Consider the following 25562-nt stretch of genomic DNA (forward strand, 5'->3'; position numbering starts at 1 on the left):
CTGTGAACCTAAAATCACTCTCAAAAGTAAACCTTATTAAGAAAAACAGGGAGAAAAAAAAAGACTTCTTTCAACAAAAGGTTTCTTGAGGTGAAACTGGAGAGAAGTGAAAGAGTCACTGGAAAACCAAGGAAAGCTTGTTTGGGCAAAGTAAAGAGACCAAACAAAAGCCCCATGGGAGGACTCCTGACTGATAGGTCCTGAGGCAGGATTCATGACTACCTTTGAGAAAGGACAAAGAGGCTACTATGACAGGAAGAGAGCGAATGAATGAAGTACATGTAGTGACAGAAGCGAGAGAACAGAGAGGGTGGGAGAGACGATCAGGTCAAAGCAGATCATAAGGGCCAGACATGGTAAGAAAGAACTTCAAAAATAATCACAAGTGTGACTGGAGGACACTGATAGGCTGAATGTAGGAAAACAGTATCTGATTTACATTTAAAGAAATTCAAGGTTCAACATATAGCTGATTCATTTTGCTGTTCAGCAGAAATAAACACAACATTGCAAAGCAATTATACTCTAGTACAAATAATAAATAAAGTGTTAGTCATTCAGTCATGTCCAACTGTTTTGCAACCCCATGGACTGGAGCCTGTCAGGCTCCTCTGTCCGTGGAACTCTCTAGGCAAGAATACTCAATTGGGCAGCCATTCCTTTCTCCAGGGGATATCCTTCCAACCCAGCAATCAAACGTGGGTCTCCTGCATTGCAGGCAGATTCTTTACTGTCTGAGCCACCAGTTCAGTTCAGTCGCTCAGTCGTGTCCGATTCTTTGTGACCCCAAGAATCGCAGCACGCCAGGCCTCCCTGTCCATCACCAACTCCCGGAGTTCACTCAGACTCACGTCCATCGAGTCAGTGATGCCATCCAGCCATTTCATCCTCTGGCGTCCCCTTCTCCTCCTGCCCCCAATCCCTCCCAGCATCACAGTCTTTTCCAATGAGTTAGCTCTTCGCATGAGGTGGCCAAAGTACTGGAGTTTCAGCTTCAGCATCATTCCCTCCAAAGAAATCCCAGGGCTGATCTCCTTCAGAATGGACTGGTTGGATCTCCTTGCAGTCCAAGGGACTCTCAAGAGTCTTTTCCAACACCACAGTTCAAAAGCATCAATTCTTCGGCACTCAGCCTTCTTCACAGTCCAACTCTCACAGCCATACATGACCACAGGAAAAACCCATAGCCTTGACTAGACGAACCTTTGTTGGCAAAGTAATGTCTCTGCTTTTCAATATGCTATCTAGGTTGGTCATAACTTTCCTTCCAAGGAGTAAGCGTCTTTTAATTTCACGGCTGCAGTCACCATCTGCAGTGATTTTGGAGCCCCCAAAAATAAAGTCTGACAATGTTTCCACTGTTTCCCCATCTATTTCCCATGAAGTGATGGGACTGGATGCCATGATCTTAGTTTTCTGAATGTTGAGCTTTAAGCCAACTTTTTCACTCTCCACTTTCACTTTCATCAAGAGGCTTTTTAGTTCCTCTTCACTTTCTGCCATAAGGGTGGTGTCATCTGCATATCTGAGGTTATTGATATTTCGCCTGGCAATCTTGATTCCAGCTTGTGTTTCTTCCAGTCCAGCGTTTCTCATGATGTACTCTGTATATAAGTTAAATAAGCAGGGTGACAATATACAGCCTTGACGTACTCCTTTTCCTATTTGGAACCAGGGGAAGCCCAAATAAAACAAATGGGTTGTATTTACATACCCACAGAGCACAACACACCACATATGCTGGCCGTAATTCTCTCCAACTAATAATGTGATGAATTCATTCCAGATACTATGCAAAACAAATAAATATAACCAGGCCAAAAAAAGAAAAAAGAAATTCAAGATTCAGATGACATTAAAAATTACTCCCAGCAAAGCATACGAGAAAAAGCCATTTTGCTTCTTTCCAGTCTGATGTAAAGAGCTTAAAATCTAGGGAATAGTTGTTTTCTGAATCACTGTTAAATGACAAGGTGAAACACAAATCATAGGTATTTTTAGTTATAGGTGCATTTACAGTATTCCAAGCAAATTTACAAATACCCCAAGCAAATAAGGAATACAGTCTAAACCTAAACATGTTTGCCTTGCACAGCTACAGAGTAAAAGTGAATTCAAAATAAGTCCAAGGCCTCATTCATGATAAAATATTATCACCACTATCCAAAAAAAACTTCATACGTGTCTAAGGGCAGTAAAAAAAGATTAGCGCTTACCTCACAGAACCTTCTGGAACATTTGGCACATACAGAGTAACAGGAAACGGGTGCTGACTGGCAGATTTCATAGTTGCCATTGCCCGTAAAGCTTCCACTTCATTACGTGGGGATGAAACCTTCATACATCCTAAATAGGTCAGTTTGTTAAATAAAACACTATCCTCTTCAGGTATTTCACTTAGAGAAGATGGTCTGGGTGTAGAAATTTCTGAGGGAAGAAAAAAAAAGAAACACCCAAAAGTTAATGTAAAACTTCCCAGTATAATTTCACCTATTGCCCAAAAACAAATGAAAAAATTGCAAATAAAATTTAGGTCTCCAACTGACAAAGAATTAATAACCAAAATATACAAGCAGTTCGTGTAGCTCAATACAAGAAAAACAACCCACCCAATCAAAATGTGGGCGAAAGACCTAAACAGACATTTCTCCAAAGGAGACATACAAATGGCTAATAAACTCATGAAAAGATGCTCGACATCACTCATTATTAGAGAAATGCAAATCAAAACCACAGTGAGGTATCCTCTCATGCCAGTCAGAATGGCCACCATCAAAAAGTCTGCAAACAATAAATGCTGGAGAGAGTGTGGAGAAAAGGGTGAGAATGGTACAGCCACTATGGAGAACAATGTGGAGAATCCTTAAAAAAACTGGGAATAGAACTGCCATACGACCTAGCAATCGCACTGCTGGGCATACACACAAGGAAACCAGAATTGAAAGAGACAGATGTACCCCGATGTTCATTGCAGCACTGTTTACAATGCTATGACATGGAAGTAACCTAGATGTCTATTAGCAGACAAATGGATAAGGAAGTTGTGATACATATACACAAAGGGATATTACTTAGCTGTTAAAAAAAAGAACACATTTGAGTCAGTTCTAATGAGGTGGATGAAACTGGAGCCTATTATACAGAGTGAAATAAGTCAGAAAGAGAAACATAAATACTGTATATTAACACAGATATATGGAATTTAGAAAGACAGTAACGACCCTATATGCAAGGCAGTGAAAGAGACACAGATGTAAAGAACAGACTTTTGGATTCTATGGGAGAATGTGGGAGTGGGATGATTTCAGAGAATAGCATTGAAACATGTATATTACCATATGTAAAACAGATGACCAGTGCAAGTTCGATGCATGAAGCAGGGCACTCAAAGCAGTGCTCTGGGACAACCCAGAGGGATGAGTGGGGAGGGAGATAGGAGGGGTGTTCAAGATGGGGGACACATGTGCACCAGTGGCTGATTAATGTCAATGTATGGCAAAAACCATCACAAAATTATAAAGTAACTGTCCTCCAATTAAAACAAATTAATTCAGTTCGGTTCAGTTCAGTCACTCAGTCGTGTCCAACTCTTTGCGACCCCATGAACCACAGCATTCCAGGCCTCCCTGTCCATCACCAACTCCTGGAGACCACCCAAACCCACGTCCATTGAGTCAGTGATGCCATCCAACTGTCTCATCCTCTGTCATCCCCTTCTCCTCTTGTACTCAATCTTTCCAAGCATCAGGATCTTTTCAAATGAGTCAGCTCTTCACATCAGGTGGCCAAAGTATTGGAGTTTCATCTTCAACATCAGTCCTTCCAATGAACACCCAGGACTGATCTCCTTTAGGATGGACTGGTTGGATCTCCTTGCAGTCCAAGGGACTTTCAAGAGTCTTCTCCAACACCAGAGTTCAAAAGCATCAATTCTGCGATAAACATTGGTGTACACATGTCTCTTTCAATTCTGGTTTCCTTGGTGTGTATGCCCAGCAGTGGGATTGCTGGGTCATATGGCAGTTCTATTTCTAGTTTTTTAAGGAATCTCCACACTGTTCTCCATAGTGGCTGTACTAGTTTGCATTCCCACCAACAGTGTAAGAGGGTTCCCTTTTCTCCACACCCTCTCCAGCATTTATTGCTTGTAGACTTCTGGATCACAGCCATTCTGACTGGCATGAAATGGTACCTCATTGTGGTTTTGATTTGCATTTCTCTGATAATGAGTGATGCTGAGCATCTTTTCATGTGTTTGTTAGCCATCTGTATGTTTATAATAGCCAGGACATGGAAGCAACCTAGATGTCCATCAGCAGATGAATGGACAAGAAAGCTGTAGTACATATACACAATGGAGTATTACTCAGCCATTAAAAAGAATACATTTGAATCAGTTCTAATGAGGTGGATGAAACTGGAGCCTATTATACAGAGTGAAGTAAACCAGAAAGAAAAACACCAATACAGTATACTAACACATATATCGGAGAAGGCAATGGCACCCCACTCCAGTACTCTTGCCTAGAAAATCCCATGGATGGAGGAGCCTGGTAGGCTGCAGTCCATGGGGTCGCTGAGGGTCGGACATGACTGAGGGACTTCACTTTCACTTTTCACTTTCATGCATTGGAGAAGGAAATGGCAACCCACTCCAGTGTTCTTGCCTGGAGAATCCCAGGGACGGGGGAGCCTGGTGGGCTGCCATCTATGGGGTCGCACAGTCGGACACGGCTGAAGTGACTTAGCAGCAGCAACGCATATATATGAAATTTAGAAAGATGGTTAACGACAACCCTGTATGAGAGACAGCAAGAGACATAGATGTATAGAACAGTCTTTTGGACTCTGTGGGAGAGGGAGGTGGGGGATGATTTGGGAGAAAGGCATTAAAACGTGTGTAATGTAAGAAACGAATCGCCAGTCCAGGTTCAATGCAGGATACAGGAAGCTTGGAACTGGTGCACTGGGATGACCCAGAGGGATGGTATGGGGAGGGAGGTGGGAGGGGGATTCAGGATGGGGAACACGTGTACACCCATGGCGGATTCACGGTGATGTATGGCAAAACCAATACAATATTGTAAAGTAAAAAAAAAAATTATAATAATAAAAAAAAACCCCAAAAGCATCAATTCTTCAGCACTCAGCTTTCTTTATAGTCCAACTCTCACACCCATACATGACTACTGGAAAAACCATAGCCTTGACTAGACGGACTTTTGTTGGCAAAGTAACTTCTTTGCTTTTGAATATGCTGTCTAGGTTGGTCATAACTTTTCTTACAAGGAGTAACCGTCTTTTCATTTCATGGCTGCAATCACCACCTGCAGTGATTTTGCAACTCAAAAAGATAAAGTCAGCCACTGTTTCCACTGTTCCCCATCTATTTGCCATGAAGTGATGGGACCAGATGCCATGATCTTCGTTTTCTCAATGTTGAGCTTTAAGCCAACTTCTTCACTCTCCTCTTTCACTTTCATCAAGAGGCTCTTTAGTTCTTCTTCGCTTTCTGCCATAAAGGTTGGTGTCATCTGCATATCTGAGGTTATTGATATTTCTCCCAGCAATGTTAATTCCAGCTTGTGCTTCTTCCAGCCCAGCGTTTCTCATGATGTACTCTGCATATAAGTTAAATAAGCAGGGTGACAATATACAGCCTTGACATACTCCTTTTCCTATTTGGAATCAGTCTGTTGTTCCATGTCCAGTTCTATCTGTTGCTTCCTGACCTGCATACAGGTTCTCAAGAGGCAGGTCAGGTGGTCTGGTATTCCCATCTCTTTCGGAATTTTCTTTCTTTTTCATTTTATTGTGATCTAGTTTATTGTGATCCACACAGTCAAAGGCTTTGGCATAGTCAATAAAGCAGAAATAGATGGTTTTCTGGAACTCTCTTGCTTTTTCAATGATCCAGTGAATGTGTTCAAGTTTTAAAAAATTTAGGTCTCTCTGTGTTTTCATTTATTTTAATGTTTATCCTATATCTTATGAGTTCTGGAATTGGCCATTTTGTACTGCAGATCTCTCAAAGTATTATCTTACTTATCTATAACTTCTTTAAAGGAAAGGGAAAAAAGTCTACACTTCGTATTTTAAAAAGTCAAAAATACAGAGTTCAAATGATATAAAATATTGAAGAGAAAAAACTATACCAAGACAGTGTAAAAGTGCCAAAAAATAATGAAAATAACATCAAATTTATTAAGCAGCCTAATTTCCTAAGCAAAAATTAACAATGTTAAGATATTTCATCTCACACTAGTATCAACAAAAGTCAAACTCCTTATTTTGTTCGATCCTGGCTTGCTGGCTTCTACAAACTATGTAAGTATCCCAATGAAAATGTTTTCCTCAAAGTAATTATTTTGATGAATTATCCTATGACTGCTCCCCCAATTCTTTTTTTAAAAAATCCACTTTAATTCTAGCAGAGGATGCACGTAGCAAAGTCCCAACTGTGGTTAGACAGCATTCATCTGCATATATCAGCTAGTATAAAGCTTCCCCTCTGCACCCTCCCCATCCGCACCTAAAAACCCCATTCAGCTAGTCTCCAACTCTTCCCGTTACCCATATCCATGCTGTACAATATTAAGCATGCCTGTCTCACCCAAACTAGATCCTTGTGGCATGCTCTAATTCTCATTAGCAAAATTATACTTACAGGATATTAATATATAATTCATAAAAGCCATTCTCAACCTCCCCACCCCAGCTTTCAAATATTATACTAAACCATGCACCCTTCACCACTTTTTTTTCTATTCAAAAACTAAAGCCATTCAAAATGAAGTATTTTATCTACCATGTTCTTCAATCACTGAAGCATGTTTCTCCCTGCTTTGAATCAGTTCAGTATAATGTATTTCAAAAGAGACAAAAAACTATAAATACAATATAAAAAAAAAGAAAGAAAAAACTACAAATACAATTTAAGCCTGAATGTTAATATGTTACGTGTGTGTGTGCACAGAATGAATTTTGTTAACCGAGCAAGTACTTATGCAAAACAATTACACGCAAGAGCCACTGGTAAAACTATGCTTCAGTGACTGATGAACATGGTAGATTAAGTAGTTCAAATGGTCTAATTTATGTGTAACTGGAGTCCTACAAAAGAGGCAAGGTGCAGGAAAAGCTTTCTAAAGAAATAAATATTTTATAAAATCTGTGAAATGCACAGATTCATGAAACCCTGTATACTCCAAATACAAAAACAATACACCAATGGATCCAAAAACGACAGATGGCAAAATCAGTAGATAAGACCTTTTAAAATAACTATTATAAATATGGTAGAGGAATTAAAGGAAAGCACCTAACAAAAGGAGAAAAGTGGAAGACAGAAAAAAAAGAACCAAAAGAAATTCTAGAGCCAAAAAATGCAAGAGCTAAAATGAAGTATTCTCTTGGTGAATATAACTAATTCTAATTTGCATAAGAAAATACAAATGTTAAAGAAGTTCCTTATATTGTAAAGAACATAATAAGAATGTTAAAGAAAAATGAAACTAGAGGGAAACTGAAGAGCACCAAAAGTCATAAATATGACTTTTTTCTTATTGTTTAACTTCTTTAAAATACAACAGACTGCTGGGTATATCCATTTGGAAATCTTATAAGTTAGTATGTCTAAAATTGAATTCATTAGATGTTTATTCAACTATTCATATCTCAAATAACTCTTGAATCCATCCTACTTTTCTTTGGCTCCATACTCATTACCCAAATTACTACAGCAGTAACTTTCAGTTCTTCTTTTCTCCAATTTATTACCTATACTTCAGCCACCAAGATTTCCATAAAGATGAAAGAAAGAGGAAGGAAGGAAAGGAGGGAGAGAGGAAATAAATTAGATATACCATGCAAACAGATACACCATGTAAACACTAATTGTAAGAAAACCAGAATGGGTATATCAGTACCAGAAAAATCAGACTTCAAAACAATGAACAGTAACAGGAGAAAATCAGACATTTCACAATAACAAAAGGGTCAATTTATAAGAAAAATGTAATTTAAAAAGTGGCTATGACCCTCATACCAGAGCTTCAAAACACCTGAAGCAAAAACTAGCAGAACTGAAGACCCTCACACTGAGTCAGTCAAGCCAAAGTAACAAGTCTATTATAGCTTCTATCTAATAACTGAAAACACTGGGCAGAATATAAAAAGTTACTACCTTAGGACTGTTTTTGTTTTGTTTTGTTTTGTTTAAAGCAAATAACCATAGACAAATTGGAAAGAGAAGTCTAAACCTGAAGGACTACCAGGATAGTACTGAATTTCCTTTTATATTTTTTCATCCTTTATATCTCATATTTGATCTAAGGGCAGCCCAAGTTGCAGAACTGTGCAGTGAGCAACAAAACTGTGAGAGAAATCCAATATCTGGCCAAAACAAACAGAAAAAGGAGTCCTTGTAAACCACAGGGTGTTTGGGGAGTTATACCATTTTTCTCTCTCTCTCTTTCTTCTCTCCCAGTTCTACCACAAGGCCAGCCCCAGTGATAGAGCTGCACCAGTGTGTGTGTGTGTGTGTGTGTGTGTGTGTGTGTGTGTGTGTGTGTGTGTGTTGGGGGAGCATGGGGTGGGGGGTGTGGAGGACTGTGTGTGTGAGAGTGTGTGTGTGTGTGTGTGTGTGTGTGTGTGTGTGTTGGGGGAGCATGGGGTAGGGGGTGGGGGTGGGAGGACTGTGTGTGTGTGTGTGTGTGTGTGGGTGTGTTGGGGGGGGTGGGGGGAGGGTGGGTGTGGGAGGACTGTGTGTGTGTGTGTGTGTGTGTGTGTGTGTGTGTGTGTGTGTGTGTGTTGGGGGAGCATGGGGTGGGGAGGACTGGGGGAGAAAATAGAGCATCTACAACTCCAGGGAGAAGAAAGGAAACCTCTCAGTAGTTAAAATACCCAAGCAAGGGGCAAGGATCTTGTGGTTCAAAAAAGAAAAAGGAGGCCTCTGCTATTTTTTTCTTTCTTTTCTCTCACCACCCTGTCCTAAAGTTGACTCTAGTCATACAAGACCACATAACAGTACAAAGTAACAAAAATTCTAAGTAAGAAATCCATTTTTCTACTTAGGGGAAGAAGGAAAATGGGCCCCAAGAAGCCAAAGAGTATGGGGGAAACCGTGAGGAGGACAGTTGGAGTAGGCAATCCCCTAATTCTGTGTATGAACTAACATAAATCTTGGGGTTCACCACCATGCTATACATGTGTGGAACAGACCAAAGAAGCATAGCAAAGGTTTTAGAATTGACTGACTTTGGAACCAGAAAGCAAGACAGAACTTGCAGTCTGGATGCAACCAACTGGATTGCCTGCTAAAATAAAATCAACATCCTTCAGAGGATTTTTACCTGGAAACACAATCTCAAATGTAAGAATCAGAAAGTCTGGGGAAAAATTCCATTATTTAACAACAACAACAAAAAATCAAACAAAGGTGACCAACTGTCAAGGGGAAAAAGCAATCAACAGATACCAATCCCCAAAAGATGCAGTTGCTGGAAGCATGAGAAAAAAACTTTAAAACTGGTATTATAACCACGCTCTGTGGCATAAAGGTGAAAAAATTCAGAATGAATGAAAATATTAAAATCTGCAGCTGAGGAACAGAAAATATAAAAAGGAACAAGGTAAACTTAAAACAAGAGAGAGAGAATATCTAAAATTAAAAATTCACTGGATGGGCTCAAAAGCAAGGAGGTAACAGAACTAAGAGTCAGTAAACTGGAGCACAGATCAACAGAAATTTTCTAAACTAAAGAAGAGAGAAAAAAGATTGGGAACAATGAAGAGTCTTAGGAATTGTAGGAAAATGTAACAGTTTTGTTGTGTTAGGGGAAAAGACTATGCACAAAAAAAAACTTCCAAATTTCATAAAAGATGTAAATTTACAGATTCAAAAATCTCAATAAACATCAATAATGATAAATTCAAAGAAAATCATCCCCATATAATCAAACTGCTGGAAAATGAAAATATTAAAAGTAGACATAGAAAAACAGCATGTTACAAACAAGGGAACAACAAATGATTCAAATGACTCAGATTTCTCATCAGAAACTATGGAGAAAAGAAGACAGCAGAACAACATCTTTACAGTACTCAAAGAAAACAACTATTCAAAGAACACTGACTGCGCCACAGAATTCCAGGGGTTAGGTACATCAGTGGAGAGAAAAGGCCTACACCCTGCCCAGGGCCCGTTTTAAGCAGATGTGTTGTAATTATCGGGCTCAGACTTAAAACTGTGTGCAATTTTATTTTAAGGTTCAAGATTTCCAGAACTATTGATGATGACAAACATTTAACTTGGTACTCACTTTGTGCCACACATTTTATTAATACAAAATACTTTCTATGGATGATACAGATGGTATCATTTAAGCTTCTAAATCCCTATGAAATTGTTTCTATTTTAACTCTACTTTACCGATGAGATAACTTACCATTAGAGAAGTTGAATAACTTGCCCAAGCCACAGACAGAGCCTGGATTTCAACCCAGGTCTGAGCTCCAAATATGTCTTAATCTCTAAAAAAGGTCTAAAATAGAATGAATTAAAAGCAAAATGAAGTATATTCTGCTCTTAATTATAGAGAGTATCAGCTCTTCAAGGGAAAGAATTGTTCTATCCTTCTTCTATTCCCAGCACTTTTAACAGTCTCTAAAAGACTAGATACTCAATAATACACCAAACAAATCAATCAGTAAATAAATGAAATTTTTTAGAGTTAGTGATCCTTTCAGCAACCAAGTAATGGCAAACACACATCTCTGGACACCACCTGGATCCTATTCTATCCACAACTAAATGTATCATAACTGCAGCCACCATGTAGACAAAAACTCATGATGAGTGGAAATCCTGGGTTAAGGAGGCAAATATTTTTTAGCAAGCCAATACTTTTAGACCTAGTAAAATCACACACCACTGCAATAAGCTAATATCTTTATAAATATAAATTCAGTTTTATACAAGTCATTCTTCAATTCTATTATCCCTTCCTCAGCAGAAAGATGCAAAGAGTAACAAAGAGCATGAAAGAGAAGACTCATTATGTAACCAAACAGTATTTTAGTAAATTGCCGAAAACTAGCAAAAATTCCCTGTACAGCTGAATCCAAGTAGCCAGGATATACAATCATCAAATGACAAAAACCAAAAAGTTAACCAATAAGTTAAACTGATGATGTTTAAACAAAAGCATTTATCTATTCAATTTTATCACTGGCAAACTACATATCTTTAATATTCACTTCAGCCCATTTAAATATAGACACTTTCCAGGTAGTTCCTTACTATTCAAGTTAGGGGTTATTTTAAATTCACCACAAGAATTCTCTTAAAAACTGCAACTATGAAGAGGCAGCTGAAAAGTCTCCTCTTAGTTCTTTCAGGCTACTGTATAACAAAATACCACATGGATGGCTTACAAACAGACATTTATTTCTCCCAGCTCTGGATGCTGCGAAGTCCACGACTGAGGCTCTGGCAGATGGCTGTCTCATAAGAGCTCACTTTCTAGACAGCATCTCTTCGCTGTGTCCTCACACTGCAGGAGGCACAAGCTAGCTTGTAGCACTTTGGCCTAGATTTACATTTAGCCTACATAAACATTCAGAAATGGATCTGCTGCTGCTGCTGCTGCTAAGTCGCTTCAGTCATGTCCAACTCTGTGTGACCCCATAGACGGCAGCCCACCAGGCTCCCCCGTCCCTGGGATTCTCCAGGCAAGAACACTGGAGTGGGTTGCCATTTCCTTCTCCAATGCATGAAAGTGAAAAGTGAAAGTGAAGTCGCTCAGTCATGTCCGACTCTTAGCAACCCCATCACTCAGTCGTGTTTGACTCTTCACGACCCCATGGACTGCAGCCTACCAGGCTCCTCCGCCCATAACATTTTCCAGGCAAGAGTATTGGAGTGGGTTGCCATTGCCCTCTCTGCAGAAATGGATCACACGGCCTTAAATCAATTGGGATGCTATCTCTTCTGCAGAGTGACTTAGTGAGGAATCTGAATATAACCAAGACCAGCATGTATTGATTCATGTCATTCCCTTGACCACAACAAAATGGTTCAGTTGGTCCAATCAGAGTAAAATTCACAACTTTTTGTTCCATGGTTAAAACACCAGAGCCCTTCTCTCAACCACCAGGTATAAACAAATCATTTACCTTTACTTATCAATTTCTGCTGCTAACTAGCCATGACATGGAGAAGATCAAAGCTGAGTAGTTTACAAAGAAATATTACCAGAGCCCAGATCAAACCACACCTCCAGTGTTTAAACCAGTAGGAGTTGGGATGAGGTGGGTTTGCCTTTTCCTGATCCAAAATCATTTTCACTTATAAGGCTGGTATTCCTACTATAAATTCTACTTATTCGTGCATGTATTTATCATTTATTATACTGTAATAAACACTTTTACAGTATTATTACACTGATGGAGTTGATATGCTATTTTACTTAGAATTTTCACAAACTATAAATTAAAATAACTGTATTTAAACTGAATAAGAAGGCACAGCATATAAAAGAATGTGTATATTAATTATTCTTTGATACCCAAGAATTTATTCATTTGTTAAGCATTTACTGAAGATCTACTATACTCCAAGTCATTGTTCAGTCACCAAGCCATGTCCAACTCTGTGAACCCATGGACTGCAGGACACCAGGCTCCCCTGTCCTCCACTATCTCCTGGAATTTGCTCAAATTCATGCCCACTGAGTCGGTGATATTTTCCAGTCTTCTCATCCTCTGCCACCCGCTTCTCCTTCTGCCTTCAATCTTTCCCAGCATCAGGGTCTTTTCCAATGACTTGGCTCTTCACATCAGGTGGCCAAAGCATTGGAGCTTCAAAGTCTTTACAATGAACGTTCAGGGTTAATTTCCTTTAGGATCGACTGGTTTGATCTCCATGCAGTCCAAAGGACTCTCAAGAGTCTTCTCCAGCACCACAATTTGAAGCATCAATTCTTCAGAGCTCAAACTTCTCTATGGTCCAACTCTCACATCCCTACATGACTACTAGAAAAACCATAGTTTTGACTATACAGACCTTTGTTGTTAAAGTGACATCTCTGCTTTTTAATACGCTGTCTAGTTTTGTCACAGTTTCCTTCCAAGGAGCAAGCGCCTTTTAATTTCATGGTTGAAATTAATGGGTAAACTGAGTACCATAGTAAAGTGAGTACCCAGACATAGTACTAGTTCTCAAGCAACACTGAGACTGATTTTACAGGTAGAGATACAAACAGAAGCTTAAGAACCAAAGTGGGAACTCTCGACCAGAACTGTAAAGTTGGTGGCCTTGATCTTAGAAAATTAAGCTAATAAAATTTTCATCATCAGTATTTCTCTTACAGTTTCCAAGAGTTCAATACAGTACCTGTATTTGATGGATCCAAAATTAACTGAAGAGATGGCTTATTTGTTTGCCTGGCTGAAATATTTCCAAATGAATGGTCTGAAATCTCACTGGAACTTGGACAATCAACAGGAAGGCTGCTTTGCCCCTTCTCCGAATCTCTCAAAATCTCTTCCATGGCTTTTTCCAGTTGTTCATCACCATTAGAAACTATCTACAGACAAAGGAAAACAATTCCTTTCAATCATAATATGGTTCTACTACTACAAAATACTGCATTTCTAGAACATATTTAAATTTAAAAATAGTTACTGAATACCAAGAATTAGTTGTACCTAATTTCATGAGATATAACAGAAAATTCTGAGTTTAAAAAACCAAGAAACAATAGAGGACTATTAGTTTCAGAAAAGGATTCTCCAGAAAAACCCAAGGCAGTTTCCAACTATATTTGGCCTAGGAGCTTACTTAGAGATTTTCGGGTTTTTTTTCTTTTTTTTACCTTTCAGTAACACATTCTAAAAATCAAGTAATCCTAAATTTATGTGTTTTAAAGAGAAAAATTGATAAGTTTAAATAGACAATATATAGTGTTAATATCATTTAAAAGGTCATATTTTCTGTTATCATAACATAAATATGTTTGTGATTTCTTTACCAATTTTGCTTGAGCGACCAAGGAGTATCGGTAATTTCCTTATATTTAAGTTGGCTGACCTTTTTCTTAAAAGCCAAGTGAGACACACCAAGCATAAGTAAATAAATGCCTTAAGCACATTAATGTGAAAACAGAGTTAAATGAATTTAAATAGCTATTTATTTAAGTATACATAAGAATTGATGCTTTTGAACTGTGGTGTTGCAGAAGACTCTTGAGAGTCCCTTGGACTGCAAGGAGATCCAACCAGTCCATTCTGACGGAGATCATCCCTGGAATTTCTTTGGAAGGAATGATGCTGAAGCTGAAACTCCAGTACTTTGGCCACCTCATGCGAAGAGCTAACTCATTGGAAAAGACTGTGATGCTGGGAGGGATTGGGGGCAGGAGGAGAAGGGGATGCCAGAGGATGAGATGCCTGGATGGCATCACCGACTCGATGGACGTGAGTCTGAGTGAACTCCGGGAGCTGGTGATGGACAGGGAGGCCTGGCGTGCTGCGATTCATGGGGTCACAAAGAGTCGGACACGACTGAGTGACTGATCTGATCTGATCTGATTGACTATTTTAATGAAATTATAAAACTATACATCCTCAACATAATGTAAAATGATTACTTAACTATCTAATTTTTACAAATTAGATGTAAAATTTTTTATTAGATTGATATTTTATTAGATTAACATACTAACATACCTTTGTATCATAACTAATACTAAATACAAGTCATAAATAATATACAGCATTTTAGGCTAATTCCTTTCTCCCTATATCTAGAAGGTGGTTATGCAATTCCCATAGATATATACCTGGGTTTGTTTGGTTTTATTTATAAATAAGAAAACAGTTTTCATTTGGTCAAACATCATACATATATCTGTTTGCAATAAAAAACATATATATATCAAATACATACCTGAATTGGTACACAGCTTCAAAGAAAAGACTTTTTTTGATAACTCAAACGTTATGCTGCCTAACAAAAACGCAACATAAAAATGAAAAATAAAAAGGACCACATCTAAATAAAAACTCAATGACTAAAATTACAAAACCTATACTTAAAAAATATTCAGACAAGTGTTAATCACACAGATGAATGCTACAAGCTGACTTAAAGCATAAAAATCATAAAGCAAAGTCTCTCAAGTGAAAGTAATACATAACTACATATTTATATAAGTAATTTTTAAAACCCAGCAGCAGTGAGAGAGACAAAAGTATCCAGATAAATTAAACTGCTGTAAGATTTAACCATTAAGTCTAACTTGCCAATTATCCTTTCTCTTCTTTTTTCCCTCCTATTTCTTATTTCTGAATTCTAAAAGATAAACAACCAAAAATAAAAAAATTTAAAAATAACAAACCTAACAATTATGTCTCTGGATAAATCAAACATTGATTCTATTCTCAAAGTGAGTACTTAAGAAAAAACTTTGGATTGTATACACTTCCTAAGGTAAGTTGCACCTAGTTAAAAAGAATAATTTAAAATAATATCATTTGTAGAAAAGGAAAAAATACCTTCAGTTCAGGTTTTTCATCATCTTTTGTAGAAGTATCACCTCCATGCTGAGGAACCAAAACAAATTCTTCACTGTTGAGTGTAGTCACAGAGTCCGATGACCCACTAACCTTCTGTAATGAAGCTCTGACCTCCATTTCAGTTCTGCAAACTTCTCTTTCCACATCCACCTGGTCAAAACCACAAAGATTAAGAAAAAAACTGGTGAATAAAAACATGAACTATTGAGTACCTGGATCAATTTTGGGGGGGCCTTTAAACATGGTTCAGGCAAAGAATTCTGCTGGCTAGATAATCATCTCAAAACTAGGGAGTCTACCTTCTTGGACTGGGCCACATAATAGAGATGTACCCTGAGTTTCCAGACTAAACGAACCATATTGTTCTCTGAACACCACCACAAACCTGCCCATCTCAACTAAAAGGATTTACTACTATAAGGCACTCTCTATATTTCTCTGAGAAATACTTTTTGTCCTTTTTATAAATATAGAAAACAAATAAGAAATAAGCTAGAAGTATGTACAAATTCACACACAAACAAAAATACATTCACTGGTGACTTTATAACCAAATCCAAATGTCTGCATAACTTATCTCCTCACACTAATAAGCACTGTACCTTAAAATATTTTTTATGTGTCACTTAAGTTGACAGATTAATACAGAATTCAACATTCTAAGCCATGTATCTTTTCCTTTCCAAACACAAAACCACTTATCTATAGGAAGCAGAAAATGGGGAGTTGGGGCAGGCGTGCCAAGGGGAGCAAAGCTTTATATTGCACTCATGCAGCAGTATTCAAATACTGTGTTCTATATATAGATCTCAATACTGTTTTCTATATAGATCTCTAGAAGCTCAGCTGGTAAAGAAACCACCTACAATATAGGAGACCCCGGTTTGATTCCTGAGACAGGAAGATCCACTGGAGAAGGGATAGGCTACCCACTCCAGTATTCTTGGGTTTCCCTGGTGGCTCAGCTGGAAAAGAATCTGCCTGCAATGTGAGAGACCTGGGTTCAATCCCTGGGTTGAGAAGATCCTCTGGAGAAGGAAAAGGCTACCCACTCCAATATTCTGGCCTAGAAAAATCTATGGACTGTAAAGTCCATGGAGTCACAAAGAATCGGACACAACTGAGCAACTCACTTTCACTTCACACCATAGAAACTCAACATTCTCTACCACTTCCAGAAACCCAAATATTCACACAACTAAATTAAACTGAACATGTACACTACATAAGAGTCACTATACTCAACATTTGCGGTTACATGAGTGAATAAGGCAAACAAGATGCCTCCTCTCCTGGAGCTTACAGCTTGTGAGGAAACAAGCAAGCAAGTAAGGAAGGAAATCCCAAATCATTCAACAGGCTATGAAGAAAACACAACAGCCCTAATATAACAAAGAGGAGCTGTAAGGAGTAGTATACAGATGACTATAAGGGAGGTAGTAGGAAAAGACTCTCTGAAAGGGAAATATTTGAGCTGAAAGCAGGAAGATTTAAAAAAGGAACCTTAGGTTAAACAATCTGCTCAGCGACAAAGGGGATAATAAGACAGGGAGGTAAGACAAGTTCAGTTTAGTATAGTTGCTCAGTCATACCCAACTCTTTCCAACCCCATGGACTGCAGCACTCCAGGCCTCCCTATTCATCACCAACTCCCGAACTTTACTCAAAATTCATGTCCATCGAATTGATGATGCCTTTAATCTTTCCCGGAATCAGGGTCTTTCCCAATGACTCAGTTCTTGGCATAAGGTAGCCAAAGTATTGGAGTTTCAGCTTCAACATTAGTCCTTCCAATGAATATTCAGGATTGATTTCCTTGAGGATTGACTGGTTTGATTTCCTTGCAGTCCAAAAACTCTCAAGACTCTTTTACAACACCACAGTTCAAAAGCATAAATTTTTCTACACTCAGCTTTCTTTATAGTCCGACTCTCACATTCATACATGACTACTGGAAAAACAGTGCCTTGACTAGACGGACCTTTGTTGACAAAGTAATGTCTCTGCTTTTGAATATGCTGTCTAGGTTGGTCATAACTTTTCTTCCAAGGAGTAAGAGTCTTTTAATTTCATGGCTGCAGTCACCATCTGCAGTGATTTTGCACCCCAAAAAAATAAAGTCAGCCACTGTTTCCACTATTTCCCCATCTATTTGCCACGAAATGATGGGACTGGATGCCATCACTCTCCTCTTTCACTTTCATCAAGAGGCTCTTTAGTTCTTCTTCACTTTCTGCCATAAGGGTGGAGTCATCTGCATATCTGAGATTATTGATATTTCTCCCGGCAATCTTGATTCCAGCTTGTGCTTCCTCTAGCCCAGCGTTTCTCATGATGTACTCTGCATATAAGTTAAATAAGCAGGGTGACAATATACAGCCTTGATGTACTCCTTTTCCTATTTGGAACCAGACTGTTGTTCCATGTCCAGTTCTAACTGTTGCTTCCTGACCTGCATACAGGTTTCTCAAGAGGCAGGTCAGGTGGTCTGGTATTCCCATCTCTTTCAGAATTTTCCGCAGTTTGTGGTGATCCACACAGTCAAAGGCTGTGGCGTAGTCAATAAAGCAGATTTTTTTCTGGAACTCTCTTGCTTTTGTGATGATCCAGCAGATGTTGACAATTTGATCTCTGGTCCCTCTGCCTTATCTAAAATCAGCTTGAACATCTGGAAGTTCACAGTTCACATACGGTTGAAGCCTGGCTTGGAGAATTTTGAGTATTACTTTGCTAGCATGTGAGATGAGTGCAACTGTGTGATAGTGATAGTTTGAACATTCTTTGGGATTGCCTTTCTTTGGAACTGGAATGAAAACTGACCTTTTCCAGTCCTGTGGCCACTGCTGAGTTTTCCAAATTTGCTGGCATACTGAGCGCAACGCTTTCACAGTATTATCTTTTAGGATTTGAAACAGCTCAACTGGAATTCCATCACCTCCACTAGCTTTGTTCGTAGTGATGCTTCTTAAGGTCCACTTGCCTTCGTATTCCAAGATGTCTGGCTCTAGGTGAGTGATCACACCATTATGGTTATCTGAGTCATGAAGATCTTTTTTGTATAGTTCTTTTGTGTATTCTTGCCACCTCTTCTTAATATCTTCTGCTTCTGTTAGGTCCATACCATTTCTGTCCTTTATTGAGCCCATCTTTGTATGAAATGTTCCCTTGGCACCTCTAATTTTCTTGAAGAGATCTCTAGTCTTTCCCATTTTATTGTTTTCCTCTATTTCTTTGCATTGGTCACTGAGGAAGGCTTTCTTATCTCTCCTTGATATTCTTTGGAATGCTGCATTCAAATGGGTATATCTTTCCTTTTTCCTTTGCCTTTCACTTCTCTTCTTTTCTCAGCTATTTATAAGGCCTCCTCAGGCAATCATTTTACCTTTTTGCATTTCTTTTTCTTGGGGATGGTCTTGATCCCCTGCCTCCTGTACAACGTCACGGACCTCTGTCCATAGTTCTTCAGGCACTCTGTCTATCAGATCTAATCCTTTGATTCTATGTCACTTCCACTGTATAATCATAAGGGATTTGATTTAGGTCATACCTGAATGGTCTAATGGTTTTCCCTACTTTCTTCAATTTAAGTCTGAATTTAGCAATGAGTTCATGATCTGAGCCACAGTCAGCTCCCGGTCTTGTTTTTGCTCCCTGTATAGAGCTTCTCCATCTTTGGCTGCAAAGAATAAAATCATTCTGACTTTGGTATTGACCATGTGGTGATGTCCATGTGTAGAGTCTTCTCTTGTGTTGTTGGAAGAGGGTGTTTGCTATGACCAGTGCGTTTTCTTGGCATAACTCTGTTAGCCTTTGACCGGCTTCATCTTGTACTCCAAGGCCAAATTTGCCTGTTACTCCAGGTATCTCTTGACTTCCTACTTTTGCATTCCAGTCCTCTATAATGAAAAGAACATCTTTTGAGGGGGTTAGTTCTAGAAGGTCTTGTAGTCTTCATAGAACCATTCAACTTCAGCTTCTTCAGCATTACTGGCCAGGGCATAGACTTGGATTATCGTGATACTGAACGGTTTGCCTTGGAAACAAACAGAGATAATTCTGTCGCTTTTGAGATTGCATCCAAGTACTGCATTTGGACTCTTTTGTTGACTATGATGGCTATTCCATTTCTTCTAAGGGATTCTTGCCTACAGTAGTAGATAGAATGGTCATCTGAGTTAAATTCACCCATTCCAGTCCATTTTAGTTCACTGATTCCTAAAATGTCAATGTTCACTCTTGCCATCGCCTGTTTGACCACTTCCAATTTGCCTTGATTCGTGGACCTAACATTGCAGGTTCCTATGCAATACTGCTCTTTATAACATCAGACTTTACTTCCATTACCCGTCACATCACAACTGGGTGTTGTTTTTGCTTTGGCTCCATCTCTTCATTCTTCTTGGAGTTATTTCTCCACTCTTTTCCAGTAGCATTTTGGGCACCTACCGACCTGGGGTGTTCATCTTTCAGTGTCCTATCTTCTTGCCTTTTCATACTGCTCATGGGGTTCTCAAGGCAAGAATACTGAAGTGGTTTGCCATTCCCTTCTTGAGTGGACCACGTTTTGTAAGAACTCTCCAAGATGACCCGTCCATCTTGGGTGGCCCTACATGGCATGGCTCACCATTTCACTGAGCTAGACAAGGCTGTGATCTCTGTGATTAGTTTGGTTAGTTTTCTGTGATTGTGGTTTCCATTCTGTCTGCCCTCTGATCGATCAGGATAAGAGGCTTATGGACACTTCCTGATGGGAGAGACAGATTGAGGGGGAAACTGGGTCTCGTTCTGATGGGCCATGCTCAATAAATCTTTAATCAAATTTTGTTGATGGGCAGGGCTGTGTTCCCTCCCTGGTGTTTGACCTGAGGCCAAACTACGGTGGAGGTAATGAAGATAATGGGGACCTTCTTTGAAAGGTCCCATGCAGGCACTGCTGCACTCAGTGCCCCTGACCCTGCAGCAGGCTACTGTCCACCCATGCCTCTGTCAGAGACCCCTGGACACTCACAGGCAAGTCTGGGTCAGTTTTTTGTAGGGTCACTGCTCCTCTCTCCTGGATCCTGGAGCACACAAGGTTCTGTTTGTGCCCTCCAAGAGTCTGCTTCCCCAGTCCTATGTAAGTTCTGGTGGCTCTATGATGGGGTGAATGGCAACCTCCTCCAAGAAGGCTTATGCCATACCCAGGTCGGCTGCACCCAGAGCCCCTGCCCCCGAGGCAGGCCACTGCTGACCCATAATTTCACAAGAGACACTCAAACACAATTCTGGCTCAGTCTCTGCGGAGGTCTCTGGGTCCTGGTGCGCACAAGGTTTGAGCCCTCTCAGCGGACAAGCAGACCAGTGCTGAAGAATGCAGGACCTCATAACCATGGTAAGGCTGACCCATGCCAAAAATTCCCCCAGAAATGTTCTTTTTCTCTAATTAGGTTATTTTGTTCACTTCCTCATTAAAAAAAAAAAAAAAAAGGCTGCAATATCTCATTTTGCCAGTAGGTGACACTAATACCATTACTCTCATCAAAAAAGGAGGAAAAAAAATTACTTTTTCCTTCAAGTCACAGTTGAAAAAACTACTTCCTAACATTATTGAAAAAATCAAAGTTTCTAATAACATCAAAACGAAGAATAATTACTGCCAACTCCAAGGCCTACCTCTCATTTATTTCTGCTAGGCATGTAAACATACTTCTTTTTTAAAACCCTTCAAGCATATTCATCTGTCCTCTAAAAGGTTTTTCTCATTTTGCATATTATGTGTGTGTGCTAAGTCGCTTTAGTTGTGTCTGACTCTTTGCAACCCTATAGACTGTAACCCACTAGGTTCCCTCTGTCCATGTGATTCTCCAGGCAACAACACTGAGGCGGGCTGCCATTTCCAGGTTATCTTCCTGACCCAGGGATCGAACCCATGTCTCACGTTTCCTGCATTGGCAGGCGGGGACTTTACCACTAGCGCCCTTGCATATTATATGTTTCTGAAAATGCAGTATGTATTAAAGCAACTTTTTACCCTTCCGGCTGCCCCATGAAAGCTTGATTGTCAAGACATTACACACTTCAGGTGTTCTTTCTATGGCCAATCCTTCAAATCCTTTTCGGTTGCCACTCTTCTACTTGATATTTAAATGCTGGAAATTCCCCAAATTCTGAGCTTTTTTCTCTGATTCTTTGCCACTCACTCTTATTGCCAAGGATTTAAATAGCATCTATATACTGAAAGTCTCCCAAATTTCTATCCCAACCCAAATGTCTCCTCTAATTCCTGATTTTGAATCCAACTCTTTGATATTTCCTTGTGGAATTCTATCAGTATCTTAAAATGTGACCCAAGTGGAATTCCTAATGTCTCCTGCAAAATTGTTTCTTATTCAGATTTCCCATTTCTGAAGAACACCACCTTCTACTAAGTTGCACAAACAAAAAATCTGGTTATCATCCTTGATTCATCTCTGCTTCTTCATTCCTCTCATTACCAAGTCATGTCAATCTCACTTTCAAAATAAATCCCACATCTATCTCTCTACATCCATTTTACAAACCTAATACAAGCCATGATCTCACCTATTATAACAGTCTCCAGCGACGTCACTTTCACTTTTCACTTTCCTGCATTGGAGAAGGAAATGGCAACCCACTCCAGTGTTCTTGCCTGGAGAATCCCAGGGACGGCGGAGCCTGGTGGGCTGCCGTCTATGGGGTCGCACAGAGTCGGACACGACTGAAGCGACTTAGCAGCAGCAGCAGCCCATCTCCTTCTTCCAGTCTTCTCCTCCCTGATCTACTAACTGAGCAGCCAAAGAAATCTTTTGGAAAGCTAAGTTGGATTACATTAAAGCTCCAGACTAAAGTATTTTAACTAAAATTCAAATAAAATCCAAACTCCCTGCCATGACGTAAATGCCTGACACACCCTTGCATCTGTCACTTTTTCATTACAGCTCTTTAGTCATGGAAAGTTCCTTCCCACTTTAGGTCTTAGCACTTATCCCCTGCCTTCATATGGCTGACTCCTAAAGGTATCACCTGCCATTCATAGACTCAACAAATATTAATTTAATGAGTCCCTACTACGTGACAGAAATCGTAATGGGAACTAGAGACTAAACAGTTACTGAGATGAATGTAGGCCCAATTTTCTTAGACCTAACATTCTTAAGGATGTGTTAAATAATACAGAACAAAGTAAATTAGGATCATCTATTGGAATAAGCAATGGAAAAGATGCTGAGAAGGCAGGAGGCAATATGGATTCAATCGACATTTGGATTTAATGATGATGAGCAAATCATGGAAAGAACTGGGGAGAAAGAACTTCATGTAGAAGAAATAGCAAATACTGAGTTGGACAAGAAGTTTGTTAGGATTCTTCCAGATGATATTTCGAACAATCTTCTTGGCCAATCCAATCAAAAACCAAGACGTAAGAGAAGGCTGGCATAGTTTCTAGTGGGGTCACTGCTCCTTTCTCGTGGGTCCTGGTACGCATAAGGTTTTGTCTGTGCCCTCCAGGAGTGTGTGTCCACAGATACAACTGCACTCATCTCACATGAGTAGTAGCAAAGTAATGCCCAAAATTCCCCAAGCTAGCGGTCTATGGGGTCGCACAGAGTCACACACGACTGAAGCGACTTAGCAGCAGCAGCAGGAGGCTTCAACAGTACATGAACCAAGAATTTCCAGATGTTCAAACTGGATTTAGAAAAGGCACAGGAACCAGAGATCAAATTGCCAACATCTGTTAGATCATAGAAAAAGAAAATCACACAAAAACATCTACTTCTGCTTTACTGACTACATCAAAGCCTTTGACCGTGTGGATTACAACAAACTGTGGAAAATTCTTGAAGAGATGGGAATACCAGATCACCTGACCTGCCTCCTGAGAAATCTGTATGCAGGTCAGGAAGCAACAGTTAGAACTGGACATGGAACAACAGACTGGTTCCAAACTGCGAAAGGAGTACGTCAAGGCTGTGTATTGTCACCCTGCTTATTTAACTTATGTGCAGAGTACATCATGAGAAACGCTGGGCTGGAGGAAGCACAAGCTGGAATCAAGATTGCCAGGAGAAATATCAATAACCTCAGATATAGAGATGACACCACCCTTATGGCAGAAAGTGAAGAGGAACTAAACAACCTCTTGATGAAGGTGAAAGAGGAAAGTGAAAAAGTTGGCTTAAAACTCAACATTCAGAAAACGAAGATCATGGCATCTGGTCCCATCACTTCATGGCAAACAGATGAGGAAACAATGGAAACAGTGAGAGACTTGATTTTCTTGCACTCCAAAATCACTGCAGATGGTGACTGCAACCGTGAAAATTTTTATAAAAGACGCTTGCTCCTTGGGAGAAAAACAATGACAAACCTAGACAGCATATTAAAAAGAAGAGACATTACTTTGCCATCAAAGGTCCATGTAGTCAAAGCTATGGTTTTCCCAGTAGTCATGTATGATTTAAGAGTTGGACCATAAAGAAGGCTCATCAGTGAAAAATTGATGCTTTGAACTGTGGTGCTGGAGAAGACTTTTGAGAGTCCTTGGACTTCAAGGAGATCAAACCAGTTAATACGAAAAGAAATCAACCTTGAATATTCATTAGAAGGACTGATGCTAAAGCTGAAGCTCCAATACTTTGGCCACCTGATGCGAAGAACGGACTCACTGGGAAAGACCCTAAGGCTGGGAAAGATTGAAAGCAGGAGGAGAAGGGGACGACAGAGGATGAGATGGCTGGATGGCATCACCGAATCAATGGACATGAGTTTGAGCAAGCTCTGGGAGTTGGTGATGGACAGGGAAGCCTGGGCATGCTGCAGTCCGTGGGGTCACAAGAGTCAGAGATGACTGAACTGAAATTAGAGAGAGAGAAGTCGCTCATTCGTGTCTGATTCTTTGAAACCCCATGGACTGTAGCCTAACAGGCCCCTCCATCCATGGGATTTTCCAGGCAAGGGTACTGGAGTGGGTTGCCACTAAGAGAAGGCTTACTGAGAAACAGAAAGGAGGCCATGATAGCTTCAAAATAATAAGTATAAGTACGAATACAGTTGTCCCTCGGTATCCATGGAGAATTGATTCTAGGACCCACCACAGACACCTGAATCCACAGATGCTCAAGTATCGTAATTGACATTCCATATCCTCGATTTGTCATCTGTGGCTTCAACCAACCAGACTGCGTAGTATTGTAGTATTTATTGAAAAAAATCTATGTATATGTAGACTCAGACAATTCAAACGCATGTTGTTCAAAGGTCAACTATACTTGGTATGAAATGAAATATAGATAGGAAGGCAGAGTGCCTGAGGTCACCCCTGTCACAAAGGCTATCTAAATATACCCCCTTTCCAATTCCAACTGTGTCTCCCCTCAAAGGATTCTTCTTCAGTTCAGTTCAGTTGCTCAGTCGTGTCCGACTCTTTGCGACACCATGAACCGCAGTAAGCCGGGCCTCCCTGTCCATCACCAACTCCCGGAGTCCACCTAAACTCAGGTCCATTGAGTTGGTGATGCTGTCCAACCAATTACCCTCTGTCATCCCATGCTCCTCCTGCCTTCAATCTTTCCCAGCATCAGGGTCTTTTCAAATGAGTCAGCTCTTTGTATCAGGTGGCCAAAGTATTGGAGTTTCAGCTTTAACATCGGTCCTTCCAATGAACACCTGGGACTGACCTCCTTTAGGATGGACTCCTAGGATGTCCCTGCAGTCCGAGGGACTCTCAAGAGTCTTCTCCAACACCACAGTTCAAAAGCATCAATTTTTCTGCACTCAGCTTTCTTTACAGTCCAACTCTCACATCCATACATGACTACTGGAAAAACCATAGCTTTGACTAGATGAACCTTTGTTGGCAAAGTAATGTCTCTGCTTCTGAATATGCTATCTAGGTTGGTCATAACTTTCCTTCCAAGGAGTAAGCATCTTTTAATTTCATGGCTGCAATCACCATCTGCAGTGATTTTGCAGCCCAAAAA

The 25562-nt window shown here is 39.8% G+C and overlaps 1 protein-coding gene across 2 annotated transcripts in view; it reads right to left on the minus strand.

Moving 5' to 3' along the window:
• The window catches only part of RABGAP1L (RAB GTPase activating protein 1 like), a 737668-nt gene that overhangs the window by 647524 nt on the left and 64582 nt on the right, over positions 1-25562 (minus strand). For both annotated transcript variants that reach the window (XM_070384895.1, XM_070384896.1), the window contains exons 2-4: positions 15559-15729; positions 13397-13589; positions 2217-2427 (exon numbers count right to left, since the gene is read on the minus strand). In XM_070384895.1, the coding sequence (XP_070240996.1) occupies positions 2217-2427; positions 13397-13589; positions 15559-15696 (542 nt within the window). In that variant the 5' untranslated portion in view covers positions 15697-15729. The remainder of the gene's footprint in view (positions 1-2216; positions 2428-13396; positions 13590-15558; positions 15730-25562) is intronic.

The sequence above is a fragment of the Bos mutus genome, chromosome 16 (genome assembly GCF_027580195.1).
Source record: "Bos mutus isolate GX-2022 chromosome 16, NWIPB_WYAK_1.1, whole genome shotgun sequence".
NCBI lineage: Eukaryota > Metazoa > Chordata > Mammalia > Artiodactyla > Bovidae > Bos > Bos mutus.